The sequence below is a fragment of the Nerophis lumbriciformis genome, linkage group LG08, assembly GCF_033978685.3.
Source record: "Nerophis lumbriciformis linkage group LG08, RoL_Nlum_v2.1, whole genome shotgun sequence".
NCBI lineage: Eukaryota > Metazoa > Chordata > Actinopteri > Syngnathiformes > Syngnathidae > Nerophis > Nerophis lumbriciformis.
The window spans coordinates 47,549,434-47,567,647 of record NC_084555.2 but is presented as its reverse complement, the minus strand read 5'-3'; the positions used below and the strand labels follow the sequence as shown (position 1 = coordinate 47,567,647).

General features: G+C 39.4%; 1 protein-coding gene across 2 annotated transcripts; it reads left to right on the top strand.

The window, feature by feature from the left end:
• The first annotated feature begins 2,069 nt into the window (after window positions 1-2,069).
• Window positions 2,070-12,096, top strand: LOC133611325 (uncharacterized). Of its 2 annotated transcripts, none has more exons than XM_072913707.1 (2): window positions 2,070-2,486; window positions 10,636-12,096. In XM_072913707.1, exon 2 carries the CDS (start codon window positions 10,657-10,659, stop codon window positions 11,659-11,661), a length of 1,005 nt encoding a protein of 334 aa, XP_072769808.1. In that variant the 5' UTR covers window positions 2,070-2,486; window positions 10,636-10,656; the 3' UTR covers window positions 11,662-12,096. The 2 variants fall into 2 exon arrangements, with proteins under 2 accessions (XP_072769808.1, XP_061824009.2); XM_061968025.2 differs by having other exon boundaries at window positions 10,623-12,096.
• The last annotated feature ends 6,118 nt before the right edge of the window (window positions 12,097-18,214 follow it).

Sequence of the window (18,214 nt, the reverse complement as noted above, 5' to 3'; positions counted from 1 at the left end):
CGGCACGCATGACGCTGACAAGTGCTACTCAGTTAGAATCCGCGTGCCGCACCAGCTTAAAAATTCCATATAAAGATGTGGGCAGCGTGTCTGAGACCCCTGCTTTACACATAGCACAAAGCAAAAAAAAACCTTTGTATACAGTGTTATTTCATTTAAAACTTCAAAAATGTTTGCGGCTCCCATTGTTTTCTATAATTTGTGAAACCGGTCAAAATGGCTCTTTGACTGGTAAAGGTTGCCGACCCCTGATCTAACCAAAGGACACGCTTCCAGTGTGCATATTCTCTTTCTACGGTGTTGGTTCGGGACCCTTTGGGACTGTGTGACAAGGGGTGGCACTTTCGTGACTTCTGGATCTGTCTCCCGGGAGCCCTTTGGCCATGGAGACCAGCTGCTGGGTCTCTGCCACACCAGAGTCCGTTTGGAGAGACTGGAGGAGATACAGATGAACAGACAGGGCTGCGGAGCTAGCACTTAGCGCCGGGACGGACAGGCTTCACAGTGTCTTGGCTGAATGAGCAGGTATCGGACACCTCAGTCTCCTTAGACGCATCCTCGCTCATCCATGCGGACTGGACACTGGCCGAGTTGGTGGACGGCCGAGATTGGAGTCGGCTCTCTTGGTTGCTTTGTTGGGTCTGCTCCTGTCTCTGGCCATGTTCCCCCCCTTCCAGCAGACGATGGCGTGGAACACCGCAGAGGCCACCAGAGTGTACCGTATTTTTCGGACTATAAGTCACAGTTTTTTTCATAGTTTGGCCGGGGGTGCGACTTATACTCAGGAGCGACTTATGTGTGAAATTCTTAACACATTACCGTAAAATATCAAATAATATTATTTAGCTCTTTCACGTAAGAGACTAGACGTATGAGATTTCATGGGATTTAGCAATTAGGAGTGACAGATTGTTTGGTAAACATATAGCATGTTCTATATGTTATAGTTATTTGAATGACTCTTACCATATGTTACGTTAACATACCAGGCACCTTCTCAGTTGGTTATTTATGCCTCATATAACGTACACTTATTCAGCCTGTTGTTCACTATTCTTTATTTATTTTAAATTGCCTTTAAATGTCTATTCTTGGTGTTGGGTTTTATCAAATAAATGTCCTCAAAAAATGCGACTTATACTCCAGTGCGACTTATATATGTTTTTTTCCTTCTTTATTATGCATTTTCGGCAGGTGCGACTTGTACTCCGCTGCGACTTATACTCCGAAAAATACGGTATATGTTTCTTTGACTTTTTATTCACAGTTGTATGTAGAAGTGGCTTGTTGGATCAGCTCTGCTCTTTTAATGTCTTTAATGTCCTGGTCTTTGATGTTTGATGTTCCCCTCTTACACACATGCAAGAGGGATGTGTGCTATGGCTATTGTCTTTTTCCCTTGGCCTCAGTCTGTACCCCCTCCCCAGGGGCCCAGGCTTAGACCAATTTTTTTTTCTCAACCCCCGCCCAATAAAAATAAAATTGTGTTTTTTTATTAGTTGTAATTGGTTCTGTCAGTGCCTTCTTTGTACAGCCTTTTATTAGTCATGTAGATGTTGGGCTCATGAAGGGTCTTGTAGATTCAAAAATCAGCCACTGGATGGCTTGCTTCATGTCAGGTACTTAAGAGCTATACTTACACTTAATCAGAACAGCTGTCGTTCTAAATATTAGTTTCAAACAAAAATATAACACCTGCCTTTTGGCTTTTTGTGCCATCCATTTGCCCTTTTAAAGCATTACATAGATTCAATTCTTTAAGATGTTAATAAACTTCTCAATCAATCTATCAAAAGTCTAAAAGTAATTTGGAAGAGTAAACAGAACTGAATGGACTACAATATGATTTTTTTAACTGAATTTTAGTCATTTAAGACAATATGTGTCAGTAATAAAGATATTTTACACATCACTTTTTGTCAAGCGCCATAATGTATGATTTAACCGAGTGAAAATTGGTATCGTACAACGTAGTTCCAAAAAAACACCACTAGAGGTCAGTGTGGGATATGTAACGAAACTAATGGCCTGTTAAAAAAAAAAAAAAACGTTGACACGTTTACGTGTCCTTGCGCATGCGCGGACCGATCCTGTCTTCCAGTACCAAATGTGTCGTGAAACGCAACATAACAATGTAGTCTTTAAGTCCGCGTTAATGCCTTCGTTGTTATGTTCGATACTTATTTGGCCATTGTATAGAAAACTGCACTTTATTAATGATTTGTGTCAGGCTACATTCGACTCGCCACAACGAGCTTCTCTGGCTAGCTTAGCTTGCTAGTTAGCTTAGCTTGTTAGCTGCTAACAAAGAAACGTGGATTTTATTAACACGTCGCTAAGCAGAGATCAAATGTGAGTGTAAAGTGTTGTGATTGTGTCAAAATGTGTGAAAGAACGATCGCGGAGTACGAGGAGGAACTTTCTCCCACAAAAGAGGAGGAGTGACAACGTCAACTACTGGACGCTGTTTTCAAGACACAGAACAGGTTTGTTTACTTCTTACTCTCACATGTTTACTAACTTTGTGTGATTAATAATATGAAAGAACACTTGACATCGTATTAGTGAGTGGGGGAGCATTGTCAAGAAGTGGAAGTAAAATAGCCATGGAAATAAAATGTAATTGTTATTTGTGCACAAAATATTCAATAATGATATGTCGATCGGCATCCCAGCGAGAGTGGAAATATTACAGCAAGTGTTTGTTTAACTACGGTTGGTTATGGTTAGTTTTAGGGATGTCCGATAATGGCTTTTTGCCTATATCCGATATTCCGATATTGTCCATCCATCCCATCCATCTTCTTCCGCTTATCCGAGGTCGGGTCGCGGGGGCAGCAGCTTAAGCAGGGAAGCCCAGACTTCCCTCTCCCCAGCCACTTCGCCCAGCTCCTCCCGGGGGATCCCGAGGCGTTCCCAGGCCAGCCGGGCGAGATAGTCTTCCCAGCGTGTCCTGGGTCTTCCCCGTGGCCTCCTACCGGTCGGACGTGCCCGAAACACCTTCCCAGGGAGGCGTTCGGATGGCATCCTGACCAGATGCCCGAACCACCTCATCTGGCTCCTCTTGATGTGGAGGAGCAGCGGCTTTACTTTGAGCTCCCCCCGAATAACAGAGCTTCTCACCCTATCTCTAAGGGAGAGCCCCGCCACTCGGCGGAGGAAACTCATTTCGGCCGCTTGTACCCGTGATCTTGTCCTTTCGGTCATGACCCAAAGCTCATGACCATAGGTGAGGATGGGAACATAGATCGACCGGTAAATCGAGAGCTTTGCCTTCCGGCTCAGCTCCTTGTTCACCACAACGGATCGATACAGCGTCCGCATTACTGAAGACGCCGCACCGATCCGCCTGTCGATCTCACGATCCACTCTTCCCTCACTCGTGAACAAGACTCCGAGGTACTTGAACTCCTCCACTTGGGGCAAGATCTCCTCCCCAACCCAGAGATGGCACTCCACCCTTTTCCAGGAGAGAACCATGGACTTGGACTTGGAGGTGCTGATTCCCATCCCAGTCGCTTCACACCGATATTGTCCAACTCTTTAATTACCAATGCTGATATCAACCAATATATGCAGTCAGGGGCGCCGAAAAGGGGGGTAAAGTAGACGGATTCTAGGGGCCCATGATGGAGGGGGGCCCAGAGAAGCCCCTAATGATGATGAAATTATAATACAGAAAAAATAATGACACTGTGTTGGGGGCCCTGTAAAGATTCTTTTCATGGGGCCCAAAATCCCTAGCGGCGCCCCTGTATGCAGTCGTGGAATTAACACTTTTTAAAAAAAACATTTTATTGAATAAAAAAGAAAGTAAAACAATATTAAAACAGTTGCATAGAAACTAGTAATTAATGAAAATGAGTAAAATTAACTGTTAAAGGTTAGTACTATTAGTGGACCAGCAGCACGCACAATCATGTGTGCTTATGGACTGTATCCCTTGTAGACTATTGATATATATTGATATATAATGTAGGAACAAGAATATTAATAACCGAAAGAAACAACCCTTTTGTGTGAATGAGTGTAAATGGGGGAGGGAGGTTTTTTGGGTTGGTGCACTAATTGTAAGTGTATCTTGTGTTTTTTATGTTGATTTAATAAAAAATAAAAAAATTTAAAAAACGATACCGATAATAAAAACAAAAACGATACCGATAATTTCCGATATTACATTTTAACGCATTTATCGGACATCTTTAGTTAGTTTGTATGTTTAGCATCTCGCAATGCGGCTAATGTTATAGTTTTTCAATTAAGTTGTACCCGTTTAGCACCTGGCTACGAAGACTTATTGCTCATCCTCTTTGTGTTCGGGCTCAAAAATATAACTTTTCCCAAAGTAATCGTTGGCTCTCACAAAGTCTGCTTGATAAGCATTGTTGTTGATGGGGAAGGGATCTGTGTTTTGCTACTTCTACGTCACAGTTCACCTGACTGGCTTGCCATTATCTCTCAAAATGGCTCGGGAATCTCTGTGAGATTGATACGATTTCGATTATATCGATTTATCTCCTCATGACTGCGTGGGTTCCCTCCGGGTACTCCGGCTTCCTCCCACCTCCAAAGACATGCACCTGGGGATAGGTTGATGGGCAATACTAAATGGTCCCAAGTGTGTGAATGTGAGTGTGAATGTTGTCTGTCTATCTGTGTTGGCCCTGCGATGAGGTGGCGACTTGTTCAGGGTGTATCCCGCCTTCCGCCCGAATGCAGCTGAGATCGGCTCCAGCACCCCCCGCGACCCCGAAATGGACAAGCGGTAGAAAATGGATGGATGGAATATACTATATAATAAAAAAAACTACATTGTTTCCCACATAACTGCAATTTACTCATGGTGTAGGAGCATTGTTAAGCATACAGTCGTGCTCAAAAGTTTACATACACTTGTAAAGAAGTGTATGTAAATTCTTATTTTTTTGTGATAGAGTGATTGGAGCACATACTTGTTGGTCACAAAAAACATTCATGAAGTTTGCTTCTTTTATGAATTTATTATGGGTCTACTGAAAATGTGAGCAAATGTGCTGGGTCAAAAGTATACATACAGCAATGTTAATATTTGCTTACCGTATTTTCCGCACCATAAGCCGCCCTGGGTTATAAGCCGCGCCTTCAATGAACGGCATATTTCAAAACGTTGTCCACCTATAAGCCGCCCCGTGTTATAAGCCGCATCTAACTGCGCTAAAGGGAATGTCAAAAAAACAGTCAGATAGGTCAGTCAAACTTTAATAATATATTAAAAACCAGCGTTCTAACAACTCTGTTCACTCCCAAAATGTACGGTAATGTGCAAATGTGCAATCAATAAGCATCAATAACTTAATGTTGCTCGAACATTAATGTCACAACACACAAAATAAACATAACGCTCACTTTCTGAAGTTATTCTTCATTCATAAATCCCTCGAATTCTTCTCCTTCGGTGTCCGAATTAAAAAGTTGGGCGAATACGGGATCCAAAATGGCCGGCTCCGTCTCGTCGCAGTTCTGTGAATCCTGCCTTCCGGAAAGCTCGGACCACAGTTGTGACCGAAATATCCGCCCAGGCATTTACGATCCACTGGCAGATGTTGGCGTATGTCGTCCGGCGCTGTCTCCCTGTCTTAGTGAAGGTGTGTTCGCCTTCGGTCATCCATTGTTCCCACGCCGTTCGCAGTCGTGATTTAAATGCCTTGTTGACACCAATATCGAGCGGTTGGAGTTCTTTGGTTAAATATTGCCTTAAGTTTAAATTCTGCGTTATACGCGTGTCGCTTAGTAGGAGCCATTTTGTGGTCTTTACAGATGTAAACACACAAAGGAAATGAAACGTAATACCCGCGCGCTTCTTCTTCTATGGGGGCGGGTGGTTGCTTACAGTAGAAGAAGAAGCGCTTCCTCTTCTATGGGGGCGGGTGCTTACCTTGGCGGTTGCTTACCGTAGAAGAAGAAGCGCTTCCTCTTCTACGGGGGAAAAAAGATGGCGGCTGTTTACCGTAGTTGCGAGACCTAAACTTTATGAAAATGAATCTTAATATTAATCCATATATAAAGCGCACCGGGTTATAAGCCGCACTGTCAGCTTTTGAGAAAATTTGTGGTTTTTAGGTGCGGCTAATAGTGCGGAAAATACGGTACATGTCCCTTGGCAAGTTTCACTGCAATAAGGCGCTTTTGGTAGCCATCCACAAGCTTCTGCTTGAATTTTTGACCACTCCTCTTGACAAAATTGGTGCAGTTCAGCTAAATTTGTCGGTTTTCTGACATGGACTTGTTTCTTCAGCATTGTCCACACGTTTAAGTCAGGACTTTGGGAAGGCCATTCTAAAACCTTCATTCTAGTCTGATTTAGCCATTCCTTTATCACTTTTGACATGTGTTTGGGGGTCATTGTCCTGTTGGAACACCCAACTGCGCCCAAGACCCAACCTCTGAGCTGATGATTTTAGCTTGTCCTGAAGAATTCGGAGGTAATGTTTTGCTGTATTGCTTTATGTATACTTTTGACCCAGCATATTTGCTCACATTTTCAGTAGACCCATAATAAATTCATAAAAGAAGCAAACTTCATGAAGGTTTTTTGTGACCAACAAGTATGTGCTCTAATCACTCTATCACAAAAAAAAAATAAGAGTTGTAGAAATGATTGGAAACTCAAGACAGCCATGACATGATGTTCTTTACAAGTGTATGTACACTGTGTTTGGGGTCATTGTCCTGTTGGAACACCCAACTGCGCCCAAGACCCAACCTCCGGGCTGATGATTTTAGGTTGTCCTGAAGAATTTGGAGGTAATCCTCCCTTTTCATTGTCCCATTTATTCTATGTAAAGCACCAGTTCCATTGGCTGCAAAACAGCCCCAGAGTATAATACTACCACCAACATGGTGTTCCTAGGATTAAAGGCCTCACCTTTTCTCCTCCAAACATATTAAGTAAAGTACCAATGATTGTCACACACACACTAGGTGTGGCGAAATGTGTCCTCTGCATTTGACCCATCCCCTTCTTCACCCCCCTGGGAGGTGAGGGGAGCAGTGGGCAGCAGCGGTGCCGCGCCCGGGAATCATTTTGGTGATTCAACCCCCAATTCCAACCCTTGAGGCTGAGTGCCAAGCAGGGAGGTAATGGGTCCCATTTTTATAGTCTTTGGTATGACTCGGCCGGGGTTTGAACACACAACCTACCGATCTCAGGGCAGACACTCTAACCACTAGGCCGTTGCTGGGTATTGTGGCCAAACAGCTACATTTTTGTTTCATCTGACCACAGAACTTTCCTCCAGAAGGTCTTATATTTGTCCATGTTTGTCCAAAATTCAACCAGAAGCTTGTGGATGGCTACCAAAAACGCCTTATTGCAGTGAAACTTGCCAAGGGACATGCCCTTCACAAGTGTATGTCAACTTTTGACCGTGACTGTACGTTATCTAATTTACATAATTGGCCTTGAGGCATTTTATTATCCCTTTCATGTTGCATGATAAAATCTTTGTTCTATTCTTCTCATTTAGTTTGGCAGATAAGTAGTCAGTCCTTGAAATGACACAAGCATCCCAAACGATGTTGTTTAATTATATTATGATCCACAATTAAAGGGGAACATTATCACCAGACCTATGTAAGCGTCAATATATACCTTGATGTTGCAGAAAAAAGACCATATATTTTTTTAACCGATTTCCGAACTCTAAATGGGTGAATTTTGGCAAATTAAACGCCTTTGTAATATTCGCTCTCGGAGCGATGACGTCACAATGTGACGTCGCATCGGGAAGCAACACACCATTTTCTCAAACACCGAGTCAAATCAGCTCTGTTATTTTCCGTTTTTTCGACTGTTTTCCGTACCTTGGAGACATCATGCCTCGTCGGTGTGTTGTCGGAGGGTGTAACAACACGAACAGGGACGGATTCAAGTTGCACCAGTGGCCCAAAGATGCGAAAGTGGCAAGAAATTGGACGTTTGTTCCGCACACTTTACCGACGAAAGCTATGCTACGACAGAGATGGCAAGAATGTGTGGATATCCTGCGACACTCAAAGCAGATGCATTTCCAACTGGACTGGACAGATCAGCTTTCAGGAAAAGAGCGCGGATGAGGGTATGTCTACATAGTATAATAATTGATGAAAACTGGGCTGTCTGCACTCTCAAAGTGCATGTTGTTGCCAAATGTATTTCATATGCTGTAAACCTAGTTCATAGTTGTTAGTTTCCTTTAATGCCAAACAAACACATACCAATCGTTGGTTAGAAGGCGATCGCCGAATTCGTCCTCGCTTTCTCCCGTGTCGCTGGCTGTCGTGTCGTTTTCGCTTGCATACGGTTCAAACCGATATGGCTCAATAGCTTCAGTTTCTTCTTCAATTTCGTTTTCGCTACCTGCCTCCACACTACAACCATCCGTTTCAATACATGCGTAATCTGTTGAATCGCTTAAGCCGCTGAAATCCGAGTCTGAATCCGAGCTAATGTCGCTATAAACTTGCTGTTCTATCCGCCATGTTTGTTTGTATCGGCATCACTATGTGACGTCACAGAAAAATGGACGGGTGTATATAACGATGGTTAAAATCAGGTACTTTGAAGCTTTTTTTAGGGATATTGCGTGATGGGTAAAATTTTGAAAAAAACTTCGAAAAATATAATAAGCCACTGGGAACTGATTTTAATGGTTTTAACCATTCTGAAATTGTGATAATGTTCCCCTTTAAGTCACAGTAAAACTAAGCCAATAAAGGAAAGTACATTATTAAAAAACAATATAACATGTTTTTAAATCCTTTCTTCTTGGACTATCGCTCCACTGCTCACAAGAAACAGTAATATTTACTGTAGTCTGATTCTCTCTTTGTATCCTCCATTTTTTTTGGCTACTTTGTCTTTTGTCCATGTAACATAAGCCAGCCAGTGTGTACGTTGGTAAACATCAATACTGTTTGTTGTGTCATTTTAATAGGGTAGGACAACCGTGTAACTTTATACTTCAGGAAGAATAAAGGAATGTGCAGCAATTGGTTGCTTCACCGGAACTTGACCGGGTTTTATGTCCATACATGCGCAGTAGACAAAACACACTCCTGTCATTGTAAGAACATGTAGATTTCAACAAATACCTTGCTTGTTTTTCTTATTTCAAGCCACGTCATACCATAATTACTTTTTCTTTAGTGCATATAAACACATGTAACTCATTTAAAGGGGAACATTATCACCAGACCTATGTAAGCGTCAATATATACCTTGATGTTGCAGAAAAAAGACCATATATTTTTTCAACCAATTTTCGAACTCTAAATGGGTGAATTTTGGCGAATTAAACGCCTTTCTATTATTCGCTCTCGGAGCGATGACGTCACAACGTGACGTCACATCGGGAAGCAATCCGCCATTTTCTCAAACACCGAGTCAAATCAGCTCTGTTATTTTCCGTTTTTTTCGACTGTTTACCGTACCTTGGAGACATCATGCCTCGTCGGTGTGTTGTCGGAGGGTGTAACAACACGAACAGGGACGGATTCAAGTTGCACCAGTGGCCCAAAGATGTGAAAGTGGCAAAAAATTGGACGTTTGTTCCGCACACTTTACCGACGAAAGCTATGCTACGACAGAGATGGCAAGAATGTGTGGATATCCTGCGACACTCAAAGCAGATGCATTTCCAACGATAAAGTCAAAGAAATCTGCCGCCAGACCCCCATTGAATCTGCCGGAGTGTGTGAGCAATTCAGGGACAAAGGACCTCGGTAGCACGGCAAGCAATGGCGGCAGTTTGTTCCCGCAGACGAGCGAGCTAAACCCCCTGGATGTCTTGGCTCACACCGTCCCTTATGCCACCGAAGATGATCAAGAGAAGAATATCGACCCTAGCTTCCCTGGCCTGCTGACATCAACTCCAAAACTGGACAGATCAGCTTTCAGGAAAAGAGAGCGGATGAGGGTATGTCTACAGAATATAATAATTGATGAAAACTGGGCTGTCTGCACTCTCAAAGTGCATGTTGTTGCCAAATGTATTTCATATGCTGTAAACCTAGTTCATAGTTGTTAGTTTCCTTTAATGCCAAACAAACACATACCAATCGTTGGTTAGAAGGCGATCGCCGAATTCGTCCTCGCTTTCTCCCGTGTCGCTGGCTGTCGTGTCGTTTTCGTCGGTTTCGCTTGCATACGGTTCAAACCGATATGGCTCAATAGCTTCAGTTTCTTCTTCAATTTGGTTTTCGCTACCTTCCTCCACACTACAACCATCCGTTTCAATACATTCGTAATCTGTTGAATCGCTTAAGCCGCTGAAATCCGAGTCTGAATCCGAGCTAATGTCGCTATAGCTTGCCATTCTAACCGCCATGTTTGTTTGTATTGGCATCACTATGTGACGTCACAGGAAAATGGACGGGTGTATATAACGATGGTTAAAATCAGGCACTTTGAAGCTTTTTTTAGGGGTATTGCGTGATGAGTAAAATTTTGAAAAAAACTTCGAAAAATAAAATAAGCCACTGGGAACTGATTTTTAATGGTTTTAACCCTTCTGAAATTGTGATAATGTTCCCCTTTAACTGAGCAAAGCTGGATTTTTATTCGTCTTCTTGTTTGTCTTCTTCTTTTAACCCTAACCCTGCAGACGTCTCCTTTAGCAGCAGGAGTGGACCTCCAGGATGGAGCAGGAAAAGCCACAGCCCCCATACATCAAGAAGGAAGAGGAGGAGCCACAGCACACCCATATTAAGGAGGAAAATGAGGAGCCACCGCACCCCCACATTAAAGAGGAGGAGGAGGATCACAGCATCAGTCAGGGTGAGCTCGAAGGACTGGAGGACGACCAAGTCATCCGTGTCATTGTGAAGAGTGAAGATGACGAGGTCAAAAGTGAAAGTGAGGAGGAGAGAGAGGCGGAGCCTCCAAGCAGCAGCTCAACTCAACACATGACAACAGAAGACCACTGTGGAGGATCACAAGCAGACAAGCTCTTAGCTCCACTGTCAGATGGCGACGACACAACGTCACACTCTCCTGACACTGATGATGAAGACTCTGAAGCTGATACGTGTCACACTGACAACACACACTTTAAATGCTCTCACTGTGACAAAACTTTTAATCACCATTGTCGTCTGAAAACGCACATGAGGATACACACTGGAGAGAAACCATTCATGTGTTCAGTTTGTCGTAAAACATTCTCTCAGAAGCAGCATTTAAAAAGGCACACAAGAATACACACTGGTGAAAAACCGTTTATCTGTTCAGTCTGCAATAATGGTTTTACGCAGAGGCAGCATCTGAAAATACACATGAGAATACACACCGGTGAAAAGCCTTATTCTTGTTCAATCTGCGGTAAAGGTTTTGTACAAAGTAAATATTTGAAAATACACATGAGAATACACACCGGTGAAAAACCCTTTTCCTGTTCAATCTGCGGTAAAAGTTTTATACAAAACAAATATTTGACAGTGCACATGAGAACGCACACCGGCGAAAAACCATATTCCTGTTCGAGCTGTAACAAAAGCTTTTGTGACCCGTCAGCACTTGTAGCACACGTGAAAACACACGCCGGTAAGAAAGTGTTGAGTTGCAGTGTGTGTGGAGAAAGATTCTCTTTTAAGTACCAGTGTAAGAAACACAAGTGTGCTGGTGAGAACAGCAGCAGCAAATGAAGCTGCAGGATTTTAAATAAACTGTCAAGACTTTCCTTAACTTTGACTTTCTAACAACCTCACCACACATAACGTGTGACATCATTATTGTATGTGTAACACAATCTTGTTAATATGCTTCTACTATTTATAAATGATATTTTTTAGATGAGTGGTTTTGTTCAGTCAAGTACATGCATGAATGAATACACAACATTGTGTACGTTAATTTAATAGTAAACCATTTTCTTTGAAAAAGTGAAAACGTTGACGAATTAGATAATGTTGCCGAGTCTCATTTTAATGTGTTTTTCTTTCATTTAAAAAATATAACATTACAAAACACAGATACACACATACTTACATAAATATACATGGAGGGCCATATATTTCCTTACACTGGAAAGTATATTATGTGTAATTTATTTGTTTCAGATATCCTTGATGTTTTTGCCAATGGGGATATATATATATATATATATATATATATATATATATATATATATATATATATATATATATATTAGGGCTGCAACTAATGATTAATTTGATAATTTATTAATCTGTCGATTATTACTTTGATTAATCGATTAATAATCGGATAAAAGAGACAAACTACATTTCTATCCTTTCCAGTATTTTATTTTAAAAAAAACAGCATACTGGCACCATACTTATTTTGATTATTGTTTCTCAGCTGTTTGTACATGTTGCAGTTTATAAATAAAGGTTTATTATAAAAAAAATAAATTGAAAAATAAATTGCCTCTGCGCATAGCATAGATCCAACGAATCGATGACTAAATTAATAGCCAACTATTTTTATAATCGATTTTAATTGATTTAATCAATTAGTTGTTGCAGCCCTAATATATATATATATATATATATATATATACATATACAGTATATATATATATATATATATATATATATATATATATATATATATATATATATATATATTAGGGCTGCAACTAATGATTAATTTGATAATCGATTAATCTGTCGATTATTACTTTGATTAATCGATTAATAATCGGATAAAAGAGACAAACTACAGTTCTATCCTTTCCAGTATTTTATTGAAAAAAACCAGCATACTGGCACCATACTTATTTTGATTATTGTTTCTCAGCTGTTTGTACATGTTGCAGTTTATAAATAAAGGTTTATTATAAAAAAATAAAAAATAAAAATAAATTGCCTCTGTGCATAGCATAGATCCAACGAATCGATGACTAAATTAATAGCCAACTATTTTTATAGTCAATTTTAATTGATTTAATCAATTAGTTGTTGCAGCCCTAATATATATATATATATATATATATATATATATATATATATATATATATATATATATACATACATACAGTATATATATATACACACAGTATATATATATATATATATATATATATATATATATATATATATATATATATATATATATATATATATATATATATATATATATATATATATATATATATGATGAAGCTTTTTGGTCCCATTCACTTGAATAAAATGAATGAAATATTTGGACTCTTTCTGTATTCATTTGTGAGATATTTAATAAATACGAAGTTACAATTGTCAAGACTATGGACACATAGCAAGAATGTGTAGAGCAGTACGATGTGGAAAGTGTGGAGGAAAACGTGGAAATAATGAGTCTATCATAAGTAAGTGTGGATAATTAGGAAACTACAGTGAAAAACACTTAACATTTCATGAAACAAATTACAATTACAGAAAACACTCAATTTAAAGACGAAACCACACACAATTTCATAAACCGGTTGATACAACAAATGCAAGTATGCTAAATTTAGCGTATCCAAACTTCGACAAAACATGGTTAATAAACAACTTATGTTTGTTATTTACGTTGTGGAATGTATTGCGTGTTTGGCTGTTTGTATGCAATCAAGACTTTGTTTTACCTTACAATGTAGCAACTATAGGTTACATAACGTATGTTTCATAAACACTAAGAATTCATAAACTATTTGAAGTGTATTTCTGGTCTTGTCATCCTCGTCTGGACAGAAGGATGGATCAAAAGAGACGTCGGAGAAGCTTTACTGAATCAAAAGTTGCTTTATTACAAGCGAGCATCATTAAACAGGTCTGCAGTACCCAGAGGAACCGAAAAGGAAGGACTCCTCACTGGAGAAGCCAAACCACCACTCTTTTATTTCTTCTTTCTGTCTGGGTGTGTGCTTACGTCAGGACAACACACCCTGACCATGTAAGGAGATGTTTGTGTGTAGTGACTGGAAAACAACTACTTTAAGTCATAACTCAAATGTTAGCGTTGAGCTAGACAGGTAGTCTTTTCTCAAGTATATGGTTATCACTTTTGCATTCCGAAGTCCCAATTAGGGCCTCCTACAAGAAGTGATCCAATCCACCTGCGAATGTCAAACGTATCTTGTTATGTGCTCAAACAGAAATACCACTGTTTACCATGAATTCATTAACGTGGACCCCGACTTAAACAAGTTGAAAAACTTATTGGGGTGTTACCATTTAGTGGTCAATTGTACGGAATATGTACTGTACTGTGCAATCTACTAATAAAAGTTTCAATCAATCAATCAAAACTTAAACTCGGTGGTTTGCTTTCTCCAAGTTGAATATAAACATTCGCCATATGTAGAACATAATATGAGTTAATTCATTCACTTCCCTATAAACAAAAACTACAAACAAATATAAAACTATAAATATCTTATTTGTGATCTAACAATCTAATTTGACTTACAGACAGGACTTATGGCTCAGTTTAAAAGCAATGTAAATTATTTGATGTTTGGTTTAATTTCGGCTTTGTCTTTTATCTAACATGAAATAATGTGTGCAAAAGTAGGGCTGTGAATCTTTGGGTGTCCCACGAATCGATTCAATATCGATTCTTGGGGTCACGATTCGATTATAAATCGATTTTTTCGATTCAACGTGATTCTCGATTCAAAAGCGATATTAAAGGATTCTCTATTCATTCAATACATAGGATTTCAGCAGGATCTACCCCAGTCTGCTGACATGCAAGCAGAGTAGTAGATTTTTGTACAAAGCTTTTATAATTGTAAAGGACAATGTTTTATCAACTGATTGCAATAATGTAAATTTGTTTTAACTATTAAATTAACCAAAAATATGACTTATTTTATCTTTGTGAAAATATTGGACACAGTGTGTTGTCAAGCTTATGAGATGCGATGCAAGTGTAAGCCACTGTGACACTATTGTTCTTTTTTGATTATTTTTTATAAATGTCTAATGATAATGTCAATGAGGGATTTTTAATCACTGCTATATTGACATTGTAACTAATATTGATACTGTTGTTGATAATATTCATTTTGGTTTCACTACTTTTGGTTTGTTCTGTGTCGTGTTTGTGTCTCCTCTCAATTGCTCTGTTTATTGCAGTTCTGAGTGTTGCTGGGTCGGGTTTGGTTGTGGAATTGGATTGCATTGTTATGGTATTGCTGTGTATTGTTTTGTTGGATTGACTAATCAAAAAAATAAAATAAAAAATCGATTTTTGAAAAATGAGAATCGATACTGAATCGTACAACGTGAGAATGGCGATTTGAATTCGAATCGATTTTTTCCCACACCCCTAGTGCAAAGGTTTATTTCTGCAAGACTCGTGTTGTTGTCTACTGTGTTTAGAGTTACCATGTACGTATAGTTCGAGACCAACTTTAAACTTGTTCTGTCTAAAGTTTCACCATTAAGCGTATGTATTTAAACTGCGAGGATTTAAGCTGTGGAGGCTCAATGTTGAACATATGGCATTCATTTATTGTAGTAGACGTGTATAAATGCAATTGCATTCATTACAGTAAGGCTTTGTAGGTATGCCAGAAATATGATTAACCAAGATGGATACAAAATAACCATCCATTTTCTACCGCTTATTCCCTTCGGGGTCGCGGGGGGCGCTGGAGCCTATCTCAGCTACAATCGGGCGGAAGGCGGGGTACACCCTGGACAAGTCGCCACCTCATCACAGGGCCAACACAGACAGACAGACAACATTATTCACTGTTATTTTTTAAACATGTTTTATTAATGGAAATGTGTATATGTTGTTCATTATTCGGAGAACAACTCATTACAATTTTATAAATACTAAATTGAGTTAAGATTTACCATCAATTACTGCCACATTCTATTGTTTTTTTTATTACATAAAATATTTAAATATATTCACTGTTATTTTTTTAAACATTTGTTTTATTAAAGGAAATGTGTATATGTTGTTTATTATTTAGAGAACAACTTATTACAATTTTATAAATAAAAAATGTATTATTTGGGTAAGATTTACCATCAATTAATAGCTCATTTTATTAATTTACATGTTTTTTATTAGATAAAATATAACAATAAATTCATTATCATTTTTTAAACAGTTTTTTTTTTTATTGATAGGAATGTTCTAAACTCCTGTTTCCATGCTGGTGTCATGAAAAGACTACTTTACTGTCTGTGACTCAACTTTATTGTTTTTTTTAAATGTGAATCAACAGCGCCTCTGCTGGTAGCAGCAAAGTAGTGCAATATTTTGCCTCCATTGCTTTTAAACTCAATCAAAAGTCGCACACAATGGACCAAACTAATACAAACTGTATGATAAGATTTACCTCTACTTGTCAATTAATTATTTTTTTTTAAAATAAAATATATAACAGATATAACAGAGTCTTTGTTTTAATGTGGTTTGTGTCTTGGTAAGGATGTTTGTATTCTTTTTCATTGTCGAAACGCTTTGTTTCTGTTTTTAACTGCTTGACGGCACTCCTCTGTCCACCATGGAACCGACCTTTTATTGACTCACTTTTGGTTATTGACCCAACTGCTACCCCATAAATTGCTTCTGTCATTAGTTTATTCACATTGTTGTCATGATCTGTGGTCTAGATCATGTTTTGTTTAGTTATGTTCTGTTAGTTTTGGACTCCATGAGTTCCTGTTTTTGTGCACCCTTGTTTGTTTTAGTTTCCATGACGACTCATTAGTTTCACCTGCCTCATGTGTTTGACTCACGTACCTGCTCTAATCAGAGACTATTATTTAAGCCTGTTTTGCCAGTTAGTCGTCCTGACGACATTGCTCTGTCCATGCCATAGTTCTTGATGATCTTTTCATGCTCCGTTTTGACTTTTCTTGCCATTGTTCGATTCATGCCGTGTCCAGTAAGTCTTTTTGTTTCATGTCCATAGTTCTTGCTATTTGTTTCAAGCCACAGCTTAGTGAGTTTTTTCATGTTTTTAGTTTCATGGTTTATGTCCATAGTTTATGCTAAGTCTTAGCTTTTGTTTCCTGCGTTAAGCTTGCCTTCGCCTTGTGCGCCTTTTTGTTTTGAACTTCGTTGAGTTTTTTGAGTAGAGATTAAAATATGTTCCGACCTTGAAGCCTTGTCCAGTCTAGTCCGTTTGCATCCCGGGAGAATAAATCTTGCAGCAAGCTGCGAAATACTCCTCGCCCTGACAATTGTTGACATCACCCATTTACCGTAGTCACTGTTTCTTCTACAAATGTCTTAAATTTTCCCCGGTCTGCTTTTAATAGACACCCACTTTGGCACTCTTTCCCTTGGTCTCACATCCACTCTTCCACTGACGGCACACAATAAAGGGTAGTGATCACTGCCTACTGCCATGTCTGTCACTACTCCCCAGTTACTTTCTGCTGCTAATGACACCAATGTAATATCCAAAACTGATTCATTTCCTGTTGACACATTAATTGTTATTCCTGTTCTATCATTCAAACACACCAATCCCCTTTCATCCATCAACTGTTCAATTACCCTTCCATTCGAGTCTGTGTGCGAGCCGCCCCAAAATACTGTGTGCATTAAAACCTGCACACCAGATCACCATACGTTCATTTTCTCCTGGAATATTCAACAATTCTTCCAATGCCAATATTCTGCATGGATTGTAATAATCTATAATCCATACTTCCTCCCCTTTTCCCCATATCTCCACAGCTACCCATTCTTGCTCCACCCATTTGCTGACAACTCTATGTGAAATCTCTAATATTTACGTAGTGGTGTGTATTCCGGGTCTTGTCATTCTCGTCCGGACAGAGGGGTGACACGGCAGTGCGGCTGGATCAAAAGAGACGTCGGAAAAAATTGATTAATTACAAGCGAGCGTCATTATACAGGACTGCAGTTCCTGTAGGAGGACAAGTCAAAAAATGGGTCTCACCTTCCCTTGAAAAGCCAAACCATCAGTTCTTATATTCCTCCTTCCTGTGTCTGGGTGTGTGCTAAGTCAGAAGAACACAAACTGAGCATGTAAGGAAACGTTCATGTGAAAGTGTCTGGAAAAACAACTGCTTTAAATCATAACTTAAATGTTGGCGTTGACCTAAACATGGAGTCTTTTCTCAAGGATAGGGCTATCACTTTTACATTCCGAAGTCCAAATTAGGGCCTTTTCCCAGGCCACCTGGGAATGTCATACTAAGGGGCCTTATCTTATTATGTGCTCAAACTGAAATACCACGCTTTACTTAAACTGAAGGTTCGCTTTCT